The sequence below is a fragment of the Drosophila elegans genome, unplaced genomic scaffold, assembly GCF_018152505.1.
Source record: "Drosophila elegans isolate 14027-0461.03 unplaced genomic scaffold, ASM1815250v1 contig_149, whole genome shotgun sequence".
Classification (NCBI taxonomy): domain Eukaryota; kingdom Metazoa; phylum Arthropoda; class Insecta; order Diptera; family Drosophilidae; genus Drosophila; species Drosophila elegans.
The window spans coordinates 3,086,897-3,101,758 of record NW_024545513.1 but is presented as its reverse complement, the minus strand read 5'-3'; the positions used below and the strand labels follow the sequence as shown (position 1 = coordinate 3,101,758).

At 37.3% G+C, this 14,862-nt stretch overlaps 1 protein-coding gene across 2 annotated transcripts in view; it reads left to right on the top strand.

The window, feature by feature from the left end:
- The window catches only part of LOC108138401, an 89,536-nt gene extending 84,256 nt beyond the window's left edge, over positions 1-5,280 (top strand). For both annotated transcript variants that reach the window (XM_017260582.2, XM_017260583.2), the window contains 3 exons: positions 628-929; positions 1,293-1,957; positions 2,485-5,280. In XM_017260582.2, coding sequence (XP_017116071.1) covers positions 701-929; positions 1,293-1,957; positions 2,485-3,306 — 1,716 coding nt within the window. In that variant the 5' untranslated portion in view covers positions 628-700 and the 3' untranslated portion in view covers positions 3,307-5,280. The remainder of the gene's footprint in view (positions 1-627; positions 930-1,292; positions 1,958-2,484) is intronic.
- The last annotated feature ends 9,582 nt before the right edge of the window (positions 5,281-14,862 follow it).

Here is a 14,862-nt window from a genome sequence, read left to right as displayed (position 1 = left end):
ACTAAAGTTACAAAATTTTAATGTTCTATTCATTTTAGAAACATTTGAAGAAGAATTTAATTCAAAAAATAAATTTGATTTTGTATAGCCGAGCTTAGTGTTTATAAAACGAACAGGAAATGAACTGCAGTAAAAAATGTCGATAAAAGAATATCGGAAACATTTCAAAAGAGTGGAATCAAAACGTAATCGAACATTATGTGGGCTTAAAGACTAACGAACAGCAAACGATTTTAATAAAAAAATCTTTTTGAGTGCCATTTAAGGAAGTAAGTAAAGTAAGCCATATTTAATGCACTTTGTACCCATCCAGAACCACTGTGTTGTCTGCTGCTGTGTTGTTGGGTTTTTGAATTGTTTGCCATTAGGCTAAGGACCTTCGCCTCCCACAACCTGGAGGGGTTTTCTTGCCACTGGCTAGAAAATATTACACGCAGTTTTCTTGGTACCATTTGTGCCTGACCAATGGGGAAAAACGAGATGGGAAAACGGAAATAGGACGACCGGCTGACCGCCATATTTAGAAATGAATAATGAGAAAAGGGAGCGAGGGGGGGAATTGAAATGAAATGAAACGAAGCAACGCCCGCCATCTAATGACCCACCATTTCCTATTCCTCATTGCAGCGCCTCTGGCTGAAAAAGTAGGAAAGCTCCAGCCAAAAGAAGGAAATCAGCACACCACCACACCGCAGCTATCATGGCCCACTCCAAGGTGATCCTGAAGGTCCTGTTCTCACTGTGCGTTTGGTCCTTCGTCATCATCGGGCTGTTCAAGATGCACGGCACCAACCTGGTGCCGCAGGAATACCAGCAGGTGCCGCTCAACGGACGCATCCTGCTGCAGAAGGACATGCGCTACGCGGAGACCACCTCCACGACGACGGACCACTTCGATCCCAGCGAGATTCTAGTGGACAATCGCACAGGTGAGCAGAGAATGCTACGATCTACCTACTAAATAAGATGAATATTCTCTTTTTTTTTGTAATCAATATTCTCTTTGAAGTCACCATAAAATTCTCAATCGATAGGACTTTTATTAATTGATTACCATAAACAGAGCATTTATAACACGGTTTTAACGTCTATAAACCTGTATCGCCGTAAATGAACATTTGTACAAAAGTTATAAAATTAGTTTTCAAAAAATATTTGCTATATTTTTAAACTTTCTGATTACTAAGAACCAAATTACAAAATTGCTTAGGATTAGTTTATACTCAGAAACAATTGTTTTCTTATTCAATTTGGTCTCATTTATATCATTTGCATTTTTTCGCCCTTTTTAGCCATGGACGATGACCAGCTGGTCCGCGACGTGGAGTCCCGCATCCCCTCACTGCCGATCGCCTACTGGAGCAAGAACAAGAACTTTCTGCAGCAGAAGTCCTCCACGTGCGCCAAGTACCCCTCCATTTTCGAGCTGGAGTTCAACAACATATACTGGCAGACGCTGCGCACCTCGAACGGAACGTTCCAGCTATTCGGCGCGTACTACGACATTCGGCGCACCTCGCTGCTTGGTCCCACGGTCCGGATACTCGGGATGATCGACCGCATCGAGCCGAAGGTGAAGACCTTCTGCCAGTTCTGGTTCGACGGCCAGAAGGAGCCGTTCATCGTGAAGACGTTCGAGTACAAGTACATCTGGTACAACAAGTGGGGCAACTACAAGCAGGGCATCTACCAGCCGTACCTGATCGCCTGCCAAATCCCCAAGCCCTTCCACGGCGTGGTGCCCAGCTCGGTGTCGATGGTCGAGAAGGAGTGCGACACGGCCACCAACAACCTGCGCGTCATCTACAACCGACCGCCCGACGACCAGAAGAAGGGCTTCGCCGTCTGCGTCAAGGGACTGGACTTCCTCTACGACGACCTGAGTGTGCGCCTCATCGAGTGGATCGAGATGCTCAACATCCTGGGTGCCGACAAGATTTACTTCTACAATCTGCAGGTAATAAATAGTAATAGTAAATCAAAAAGGAACTCAAGAAATGCTTATAGATATATCTATTTATTAATTATTTATAATTCAGCGCCTGTTGAAATTTTAATTTCATTTATTTTATAATTATAAATATTTAAAAAAAAAAAAAGTAAAAAGTTAATTTTAACAGTTCTTAATTTGCTTGGAAATTTTTAACAATATAAAAGGGTTTTTGAGTCTCATTTTGTTTATTGGTTAGCAAACATTATGATAAATTAAAACAAAAGTTGTCCTATAACTAAAAGGTATGTTTTTGAGCACTTTACATTGCCAACTACTAATATTTTGGCCGCAGTTGTAACTACAAAATGCAACATTTGTTTATATTACATTAGATTATTTTGTAAGTTCCCATAAAATGCAACTTAATTGCTAAAGTGACAGCACTGAATATAACACAAGCCTATATGGTATAGGACATTAATTGATTTCAAGGGCCAATGTACTGGCCATCACTCTAATACGCTTTCTCTACCTTCCCTTCCCGTTCACAGGTGCATCCCAACATCACGAAGGTTCTGAACCACTACGAGCAGGAGGGCAAGGTGCAGGTGATTCCGCTGACACTGCCCGGGGGGCAGCCGAATGTGCCCGGATTCCAGCACCTCTACCTCACCAAGAAGACGAACCACAAGCGGCAGAACGAGGTTATTCCGTACAACGACTGCCTGTACAAGAACCTCTACCTGTACGACTACATCGCCCTGCTCGACATCGACGAGGTGATCATGCCCAAGGGCGGGGCGGTCCTCTGGTCCGAGCTGATGGACAAGGTGCGGCCGGAGTCGCGCAAGATCAAGCCGGACGGCTTCCACAGCTACAACTTTCGCAACGTGTACTTCCTGGACGACCAGCAGCACGAGCACGGCTGGCACAAGGACATCCCCAAGTACATGCACATGCTGCAGCATGTGCACCGCGCCAAGAACTACACCAAACCCAATCAGTATGTGAAGTGCTTCCACGATCCGGAGCGTGTGCTCACCTTGCACAATCACTTCCCGCTGAGTTGCCTGGGCGGCGTGTGCAAGTCCTATCCGGTGGACACGCAGGATGCCCAGCTGCAGCACTACCGCGCCGACTGCGTGAAGACGCTGAAGAAGAGCTGCGAGGAGTACCGCGAGCACTCGGTGGAGGACAAGACCATTTGGAAGTACAAGGACGAGCTGATCCGACGCACCATCAAGGCGCTGGACACGCTGGGCTTCTTCCGCCGCCAGGGCCTCAATGCGGCGGCCTCCTCCTCCTCGGGTTCGGGCAGCAGCTCTAGCGGACTGGGCAACGGTGGCGCCACCACCCACTCGACGGAGCGGTGATTCGCACTGCTCGGCGGGGGCATTGGCGGATGGTCCTGGCCTTGGCAATTGGTTGAAGCATCCGGCAACAGCCTCGGCAACGAGGAGTTCTTTGTGTGAGGCATTCGCACTCCAATTCCCAATCGAAACCCGAAAGCCCGTACTCTCATCCCTGAGTTTATGCTGCGCAGAAGAGAGAGTTTAGAGTTTAGTTAGTAGGTCTAGAGTTCCCATCCAAAATCCATACCAAAAGAAGCCCTGTTTTCGATTCGATTTCGATGGAATTAAAGTTTTGTAAGGGAGTATACTCATAAAATTTGTTATAACGCACTGTTTTAATACCTTTTGGTTTGTGAAATGATTGAATGAATGTGTTTGAACCTAACTATTTAGGTTATACCATTTTTAAATCCCTTTTGGGTTATAAAATGATTAATCTTTTAAGTTTTACATATCCCCCATCATTACACACAAGTTTTTTAACTTGATTTTCTATATACATATAACTTTTAGATTTTGAAATAATTAACTTCTTCAGTTTTAGATATTACCCAAAGTTTTGAACCTGTTACCTTTATACAATTTGTAATATTGCAATGTTTTTATATCTATTCAATTTTGAACTGCTTCATTTTTTTAAGTGGTAGATATTTCCCAGCTTTAAATTAAAGTTTTTTTTTGTAACATACCTTTTAGATTTTAAAATGAAACATTTTTTTTCCTTTTAGTTTACCCCGTCTAACTCCATCGATATCGAATAGTTCAACGGTGTTTAATTGAGTATGGCTAGTGTATAGAAGAGGCGTTAGTTAGTTTGCGGAGTTAGGAGAGAACACTTTTGAAATTGTGCCTTCGAACCTGGATTGTAGTGAGTCCCGTCCCCCCTCCCCCCTGCCCTCTAATTATGTATTTCCATTCACAAGCGAAGACAAAAAAAGAAACAAAAAAGACACAAAAAAGACACAAGGTCACAACTTAAAAAAAAAACGAGACCCACAAAACATATTTGCCCTGAGTTCACAGCTGAAGAAGACACGAGCGCAGAAGTCGAGGGAAAAATCATAGGAAAGTGAAGGAAAATGAAAAGGAAACCTAAACTAAGTTCAAGACTGATGATGTTTATTAAGAATTATAAAATCGAAAAAGGGGATTTTCAGCGGATTTTTGTTTTCACATTCGGTTAGAATCGATATTAATGTTGTTGTAAAGGCAAGTAAAATGGCCCCCTTAAAATCGCAAGCGAAAAATATCACTAATGCTAAGCAAAACAAATAAAAAAAAAACAAAAACTTAAACTTAAAACTAAAACTAAAAACAAAGCAAATTGACAAAGTTTGAGTTGTAAACTGTAAATAGGAAAATTGTTAACGACGACGAAGAAGAAGACGAGGCCCTAAGAATAAAGCTAACTATATGCGGACTAGGCCGATTTAAATCGGATAAACTAGCAGGAAATGAAAATGAATAGGCGAGAACTAAGAGAAGCTGCTCAATTCAATCTTTTATTTTGGTTTCTAACCAAGCAATACCCGATAACCATGTGTTTTTTTAACTTGTACATACACATACACCAATACGAAACTCTCACACACACAGACACACACACACAAATACACCACGCACATTTCCCTATGTATTTTATTTTATTCTATTTTATATTATTTCGTAATATTTGAATTTTTGATAGCAGCTTAGTCAAATTGTTGTTGGAGTTAAGGAGAGTCGTGTACAGTTCGGGAAACTATGCACCCACTTAAACTATTCGATAGTTGTACGACTATACATAAACACAAATACATATACATATACAGATACAAATACAGATACAGATATAAAGATATAGTTACATACTTGAGTGTATTAACGATAGTTACTAGCTGATAAGGACAAGCGTGTGAAGGAAACACAATTTTCTTTCCTCATTTTTTTTTGCGTAGTTAATAAAACACAATTGATATGAGAACAAAGTGATTGATGAATAAAATTTTCAACAAAAAAAACATGATACCATTGTTGTTATTTCGTGAAACGATTATGATTTTTATTTCTTAGCCATTATTTACCTAAATTTCTAATACCCCCATCTTATTCAAGCCAGGTGGATAAACTTGAGCCATCTTTAAGGGCTCTTCCAACTGAATGGCTGTGGAAAAGGAAATGGGATCGTGCTTTACCGGAAGCGTGCCAGAGACGTGAGACACAAAACTTCCAGGAATGTAAACAACAAAGCATTTAAAACGGGGCACAAATGAATCCACTTTACGCAGGAGCAGCAGCGGCAAAGGAACAAGTCCGCTAAGGATACCTAAAGCCACTGCACACAAAACTTTCGGCCGAAGAGTCGAAGGATAACCAAGGCAAGGCAGCTCGCAGACACAGACACCGGACAGGACCGAAAACAAAAGGAGTGCTGGGCGCTGGGCGTTGGGCGGCGAAGAAATTTGTATGAACGCAACTTAAGTGAACATTAAACACGCTTCACTGGAGGAACGGCAGGAACGGCAGAAACGGAGAGCACCCAAGTTGCTTGGCGTCTAAGTTGGTTAATAAACATTACCAACGCCACAAAAACCATTTACGTGAACTATTAAAATTCCGCTGTATTTAAGTTGCCTACCACCGCCCACCTCCTTTGCCTTTGCCTTTGCCTTTGCCATAGCCTTTCTTGGCCTTGTTTCACGATTATGTTTATTTATATGGCACACACGAGGCGGAGGAAAGTGGCGGAAACGGTAGAATAAGTTTATGGACTGCCGGATGATGATGATTATGCTGATGCTGATGCTGACGGTTATGGAGCGGTTTTCAACACTTGCGCCGCCAGCAGAGCCCGACTTCTGATTGAAAATGCACAGCTCTTGGCAAAATGAAAAAATATGCGAATGCATACATATTGCAGCAAACTAATTAAAATTCTCTATTCCCAAAGCCATTCCGTGGCATATGCATTCCATTCATAATGCATGCGCATAAATTTAGGAATGAAGTGCGCGGCTTAAAAATTAAAATCTGCAATTACACGACAGCCCCAGGTGATAATGGTTGCAACTGGGAAACCGCAGAAAATTCATGCTCCTGTGGTCACCAGACCGCTTGATTTGTCTGTTGGCCCACAGCTCCAAAATCTGCCCTCCATTTCGTTTTTAGTTTTATTTCGGTTTATTTCTTGCCCCATCAAATTGCGCCTGCCCTGCCCGTTCGATGTTTATTCCGTACCTGTCGTCGCGGAATAAGGTCGAAAGCAGTTTCTGGAGTTGCGGCACTTCACTGGAAAACCAAGGACCTGAGCAGCGCAGTTGTCAGAATATAATATTTATAAGCAGTAAGCACCCCAAAAAATTGTTGTTTCAAAAATCCCGTGTATCATATAGCTTCTGTCAGTGAGCACACCAAAACATTTTTGGCAAATCTGCATGCCGTTTAGCTTCTGTCCGTGAGCCGAAAAATTGATATTGCAATTTCTACATGCATTCCACCATCTGTCAGTGAGCAAAAATAAAAATTTTATAGCGTTTTTAGTTTTAGCCAAGAAGTAAGGATATATATTGCAGTCTTAGGTCACACGCAAAATGTATATCGCTATTGACAATAATAAACAAACAAAATGGGAAAGGAGTTGCTTTTATTCACAATAAATGTTTATCATAATTTCTTTATATAAAGGATGTAATTATTAATATAAGATCCTGAGGGCGTGTGTCCGTGTTGACTCCAACTGCGCTGCGTGATCCTCGTAGAGCTCGTAGAAAAATTCCCTATCGATTCGCATTTAAACCTGAAAATTTGTTCTAGCCTAAATTCGTTAAATTTAACAATGGTTACATCAGCTTAAAATCCATATTTGCTGTAAAAATATATCGGATACGGAGTAAGTACAATTATCGGCTGCTGCAATTCGCGCAGATCCACGAGCTTCTGTCATTAAACGCAAGGATTGGCTGCCAGACAGCAGCACTTTCCAGTCAGATGATGCCACTGAAATTTTGAGTAATACAATCTTTTCTTTTCAATTATATTTTGTAAGTGGTTTGTTAGGATATTGTATTCTCTGTTGAAGTCTTCTATGAAGACAATGAATGTTGAACATGTACCCAAAACCAGCAAAAAAGTAAATTGAAAAGTTGTTAAAAGAAAATTCGGAATGAATAAAAACAATAACAAAACAATATTCCCTGGAAAAATACAAGTATTGCAGAAATAAGCTGAAATTATGTGAAATTTATGTTGTAAAAAAATTATAAAGTAAATTGTTGTTTTGTTTTTGGGTTAAGTAATAAGTGAGGTTTATCAGAAAGATCTAACAGAAAGGTTTTTATCATTTTATGTTGCCTGAGTTCTATTTTTTGACCCCAACTGTATGTATTTATAGAACAAATGCTTCGTATAGAAATCTTCTAGATCCAATCCTGAAATCTTTTTTAAATTTACTTGTTTTCCCTAGTGCAATTGTAACGCCGAATGCAACGAAATCGGCGGAGCAATCTCAATTTGAATTTGAATGTAGATGGCGTTTGATTTTTGGCTTGCCTAATTATGTGCGTCTCTTTCCCCCTTTCCCTTTTCACCTTTCCCCTCGTCCCTTTCACCTTTAACGCCCCCCGTTGCAGATGCGTGTGTACGTGCAAGATTGGCAAACCAAACAGGAAATGCTAATTACATGTACGTGTACACAGCGTATGTGTGTTTGCGTGAGCGGGTCTATGTGGCCACTCCCATTCCCACTTCACCTGCAGCCTCCCGCGCCCCCTTCCCAGCTACGCCCCTTTTGAACTCACGGCAAAGGGGGCCAAGGCAGTCGCCCGAATGCCGGCTCATGCAATATTATTGCTCGCAATCTAATTAACCGCACAGCGAGCCAAGCTCACCCACAAGCCCATACTCAAACCCATGCCCACACATTTACGTGGCCAATATTTGCGCCAACTGGTCATATCAAAATGGCCACACACACGTATAAACCCATTGCCCAAACACACACATACACACAATGGAAATTATACGCTTAATTGAGAACGGAATTCCGCGCTAATTCAATTCGCTTCCGCCATCCTATGACTCTGGCCAGGTTTGCACTACTATTAAGCACTGGTCCTGACTTTTGGCAGCTAAGCAGCCGCAAAATACATTTTCAAGCCGCCACTCACAGGCTACTCGATAGATTACCCTTTTAAGTTGTTAGGCAGTGCAATAAAACATTAACAAATTGACTTAATATGCTCCAGATCCAGATTACTTAAAGTCATTTGTACCCTTACTCTTTTCCTGTAATTAAAAAATACATATATAATATGTGTCTATATTTGGTGGTTAAATTTAATTAGGTATTTAAAAAATAGTCTTTAGAAATGTAAATAAACCTTTACGATCAGGATGTCGATTAGCTTTAATGCAAATTTACAATTTAATTGACAAAGAAAATGTGAATTATGCTTAAGTCCTGCTGTGCTTTAAATTTCGATAAATACATAAATGGGAAGGCTGTTGTGAGCCTGACTAAATATTTTATATTTAAGTTATTGTTGGCATCGCTTAAACTTTTACTGCTTACAAAGTTTTCAGCTGAAATAAAGGTTCCGTGTATGTTTAAGGCGAAACATCCTTGTAGTAGGTATTCAAAGGATATATAAATATTTAAATTATTTGCATTTAACCACTTTTCGTACCTTAAACATAAACTTGAACAGTAGCTGCCCGCAGTGTCTATGACACAGTTCCCTTTGCTGCTCCATCCACTGTTTTTGGTCATATACCATCTACCATTTGCCATTCACATTGCCATTTGCATCCTCCACACTTCTATCGATCCCCTGCAGATTTCTTTTCCCGCCTGCCCTGTCGATTAGTCAATTATAGACAAATGACTGGGAGTTGCGAGAGCGCGGCACAATGTAAACAAGCCATCAATAGCAGCAAAAGTACAGCGGAAAACAGGGGAAAGTGGGGGGAAATGCCTGGTTGAGATAAAAGAATTATGCATAGGCAACGGAAGGGCGAAACCGAGAGTCCAACACAAAAGGCGAGAAACGAGAAAGGACCCAGGGGCCCGTCCGGAATCAGCAGGATGGGCGATTCGGCGAGAGGAAACCACAAGCCGCACAGAGAAGTTGAAAAAGAAATGCAGGAAAAACACAAGCACAAGCAGGCCGAGGAAATAGAAATCCTGTTGCAGGCCAAAACGGATGCAAGTGGCTAGCGGAAAAACTAGATTAAGAAAAACAAGGAAATTTAAAAGTCTTTGCCAACCAATTTTGAGTTAGGAAGTCAAATATGTTAACTTTAAGTGATCTAAATCACTTATAAAGATAGACATTTTATGTGTTTTGTTGTTGCAGGGCAAAACGGATGCAAGTGACTAGCGAAAAAACTAGATTTTAACTTGTTAAAATAATGATGCACCCCCTTATCCAAAATGCGAAAATGGGAAGTAAAGTTAATTTTTCAAAATCAATTTTCAAAAATCCTTTTTTTATTTTTTTTTTTTTGACAAATCAAAAAAAAAAACCAAAAAAAAGCAACCTAAATAATCAGTTATCAGTTATCAAAAATGCAAAAATTGGTCATAAAGTTAATTTTCCAAAAAATTGATTTTCAAAAATCGGTTTTTTTATCAAAATCAAATCAATGTTTCTAAACCGATTATGGATAGTTAGTATAGGTTGCCAGCTGTCCAAAAAAGTCACTTTTATGGCTATACCTTTGTTTTTGGCTAAGTTACAACAAAAGGACGATTTAGGAATTATTTTTTGACAAATCTCCAGAAAACCAAAAAAAGCCACCTAAAAAATCAGTTTTTGGATCAAAACCTCGGGAAGAAATGGTCAATGGATGGAATGTCATACATGGCATTCACAGTTAAAAAATTTTGAATTTATCAAATTCTCGCAAAAATTGATGTTGTACCCCCTCATCAAAAATGCAAAAATTGGTCATAAAGTTAATTTTTCAAAAAATTGATTTTTGATTGCCATTTGATTGGCAATTTAATGACGAATTCGCCGATGTATGACATTCCATCCTGGTCCATTTCTTCCCGAGGTTTTGATCCAAAAACTGATTTTTTAGGTGGCTTTTTTTGGTTTTCTGGAGATTTGTCAAAAAAAAAAATTCCTAAATCGTCCTTTTGTTGTAACTTGGCCAAAAACAAAGGTATAGCCATAAAAGTGACTTTTTTGGACAGCTGGCAACCTATACTAACTATCCATAATCGGTTTAGAAACATTGATTTGGTTTTGATAAAAAAACCGATTTTTGAAAAATTAACTTTATGACCAATTTTTGCATTTTTGATAAGGGGGTACATCATCAATTTTTGCGAGAATTTGATAAATTCAAAAATTTTTAACTGTGAATGCCATTTGATTGGCAATTTAATGACGAATTCGCCGATGTATGACATTCCATCCTGTGACCATTTCTTCCCGAGGTTTTGATAAAAAAAACTGATTTTTTAGGTGGCTTTTTTTGGGTTTTTGGAGATTTGTCAAAAAAAAAAATTCCTAAATCGTCCTTTTTTTGTAACTTGGCCAAAAATAAAGGTATAGCCATAGAAGTGACTTTTTTGGACAGCTGGCAACCTATACTAACTATCCATAATCGGTTTAGAAACATTGATTTGGTTTTGATATAAAAAATCGATTTTTGAAAATCAATTTTTTGAAAAATTAACTTTATGACCAATTTTTGCATTTTTGATAAGGGGGTACATCATCAATTTTTGCGAGAATTTGATAAATTCAAAATTTTTTAACTGTGAATGCCATTTGATTGGCAATTTAATGACGAATTCGCCGATGTATGACATTCCATCCTGTGACCATTTCTTCCCGAGGTTTTGATAAAAAAACTGATTTTTTAGGTGGCTTTTTTTGGGTTTTTGGAGATTTGTCAAAAAAAAAAAATTCCTAAATCGTCCTTTTTTGTAACTTGGCCAAAAATAAAGGTATAGCCATAGAAGTGACTTTTTTGGACAGCTGGCAACCTATACTAACTATCCATAATCGGTTTAGAAACATTGATTTGGTTTTGATATAAAAAATCGATTTTTGAAAATCAATTTTTTGAAAAATTAACTTTATGACCAATTTTTGCATTTTTGATAAGGGGGTACATCATCAATTTTTGCGAGAATTTGATATATTCAAAAATTTTTAACTGTGAATGCCATTTGATTGGCAATTTAATGACGAATTCGCCGATGTATGACATTCCATCCTGTGACCATTTCTTCCCGAGGTTTTGATAAAAAAACTGATTTTTTAGGTGGCTTTTTTTGGGTTTTTGGAGATTTGTCAAAAAAAAAAATTCCTAAATCGTCCTTTTTTTGTAACTTGGCCAAAAATAAAGGTATAGCCATAAAAGTGACTTTTTTGGACAGCTGGCAACCTATACTAACTATCCATAATCGGTTTAGAAACATTGATTTGGTTTTGATAAAAAAAATCGATTTTTGAAAATCAATTTTTTGAAAAATTAACTTTATGACCAATTTTTGCATTTTTGATAAGGGGGTACATCATCAATTTTTGCGAGAATTTGATATATTCAAAAATTTTTAACTGTGAATGCCATTTGATTGGCAATTTAATGACGAATTCGCCGATGTATGACATTCCATCCTGTGACCATTTCTTCCCGAGGTTTTGATAAAAAAACTGATTTTTTAGGTGGCTTTTTTTGGGTTTTTGGAGATTTGTCAAAAAAAAAATTCCTAAATCGTCCTTTTTTTGTAACTTGGCCAAAAATAAAGGTATAGCCATAAAAGTGACTTTTTTGGACAGCTGGCAACCTATACTAACTATCCATAATCGGTTTAGAAACATTGATTTGGTTTTGATAAAAAAAATCGATTTTTGAAAATCAATTTTTTGAAAAATTAACTTTATGACCAATTTTTGCATTTTTGATAAGGGGGTACATCATCAATTTTTGCGAGAATTTGATAAATTCAAAAATTTTTAACTGTGAATGCCATTTGATTGGCAATTTAATGACGAATTCGCCGATGTATGACATTCCATCCTGTGACCATTTCTTCCCGAGGTTTTGATAAAAAAACTGATTTTTTAGGTGGCTTTTTTTGGGTTTTTGGAGATTTGTCAAAAAAAAAAAATCCTAAATCGTCCTTTTTTTGTAACTTGGCCAAAAATAAAGGTATAGCCATAAAAGTGACTTTTTTGGACAGCTGGCAACCTATACTAACTATCCATAATCGGTTTAGAAACATTGATTTGGTTTTGATAAAAAAAATCGATTTTTGAAAATCAATTTTTTGAAAAATTAACTTTATGACCAATTTTTGCATTTTTGATAAGGGGGTACATCATCAATTTTTGCGAGAATTTGATAAATTCAAAAATTTTTAACTGTGAATGCCATTTGATTGGCAATTTAATGACGAATTCGCCGATCTATGACATTCCATCCTGTGCCCATTTCTTCCCGAGGTTTTGATAAAAAAACTGATTTTTTAGGTGGCTTTTTTTGGGTTTTTGGAGATTTGTCAAAAAAAAAAATTCCTAAATCGTCCTTTTTTTGTAACTTGGCCAAAAATAAAGATATAGCCATAAAAGTGACTTTTTTGGACAGCTGGCAACCTATACTAACTATCCATAATCGGTTTAGAAACATTGATTTGGTTTTGATAAAAAAAATCGATTTTTGAAAATCAATTTTTTGAAAAATCAACTTTATGACCAATTTTTGCATTTTTGATAAGGGGGTACATCATCAATTTTTGCGAGAATTTGATAAATTCAAAAATTTTTAACTGTGAATGCCATTTGATTGGCAATTTAATGACGAATTCGCCGATGTATGACATTCCATCCTGTGACCATTTCTTCCCGAGGTTTTGATAAAAAAACTGATTTTTTAGGTGGCTTTTTTTGGGTTTTTGGAGATTTGTCAAAAAAAAAAATCCTAAATCGTCCTTTTTTGTAACTTGGCCAAAAATAAAGGTATAGCCATAAAAGTGACTTTTTTGGACAGCTGGCAACCTATACTAACTATCCATAATCGGTTTAGAAACATTGATTTGGTTTTGATAAAAAAAATCGATTTTTGAAAATCAATTTTTTGAAAAATTAACTTTATGACCAATTTTTGCATTTTTGATAAGGGGGTACATCATCAATTTTTGCGAGAATTTGATAAATTCAAAAATTTTTAACTGTGAATGCCATTTGATTGGCAATTTAATGACGAATTCGCCGATGTATGACATTCCATCCTGTGACCATTTCTTCCCGAGGTTTTGATAAAAAAACTGATTTTTTAGGTGGCTTTTTTTGGGTTTTTGGAGATTTGTCAAAAAAAAAAAATCCTAAATCGTCCTTTTTTTGTAACTTGGCCAAAAATAAAGGTATAGCCATAAAAGTGACTTTTTTGGACAGCTGGCAACCTATACTAACTATCCATAATCGGTTTAGAAACATTGATTTGGTTTTGATAAAAAAAATCGATTTTTGAAAATCAATTTTTTGAAAAATTAACTTTATGACCAATTTTTGCATTTTTGATAAGGGGGTACATCATCAATTTTTGCGAGAATTTGATAAATTCAAAAATTTTTAACTGTGAATGCCATTTGATTGGCAATTTAATGACGAATTCGCCGATCTATGACATTCCATCCTGTGCCCATTTCTTCCCGAGGTTTTGATAAAAAAACTGATTTTTTAGGTGGCTTTTTTTGGGTTTTTGGAGATTTGTCAAAAAAAAAAATTCCTAAATCGTCCTTTTTTTGTAACTTGGCCAAAAATAAAGATATAGCCATAAAAGTGACTTTTTTGGACAGCTGGCAACCTATACTAACTATCCATAATCGGTTTAGAAACATTGATTTGGTTTTGATAAAAAAAATCGATTTTTGAAAATCAATTTTTTGAAAAATCAACTTTATGACCAATTTTTGCATTTTTGATAAGGGGGTACATCATCAATTTTTGCGAGAATTTGATAAATTCAAAAATTTTTAACTGTGAATGCCATTTGATTGGCAATTTAATGACGAATTCGCCGATGTATGACATTCCATCCTGTGACCATTTCTTCCCGAGGTTTTGATAAAAAAACTGATTTTTTAGGTGGCTTTTTTTGGGTTTTTGGAGATTTGTCAAAAAAAAAATTCCTAAATCGTCCTTTTTTGTAACTTGGCCAAAAATAAAGGTATAGCCATAAAAGTGACTTTTTTGGACAGCTGGCAACCTATACTAACTATCCATAATCGGTTTAGAAACATTGATTTGGTTTTTGATAAAAAAAATCGATTTTTGAAAATCAATTTTTTGAAAAATTAACTTTATGACCAATTTTTGCATTTTTGATAAGGGGGTACATCATCAATTTTTGCGAGAATTTGATAAATTCAAAAATTTTTAACTGTGAATGCCATTTGATTGGCAATTTAATGACGAATTCGCCGATGTATGACATTCCATCCTGTGACCATTTCTTCCCGAGGTTTTGATAAAAAAAAACTGATTTTTTAGGTGGCTTTTTTTGGGTTTTTGGAGATTTGTCAAAAAAAAAATTCCTAAATCGTCCTTTTTTTGTAACTTGGCCAAAAATAAAGGTATA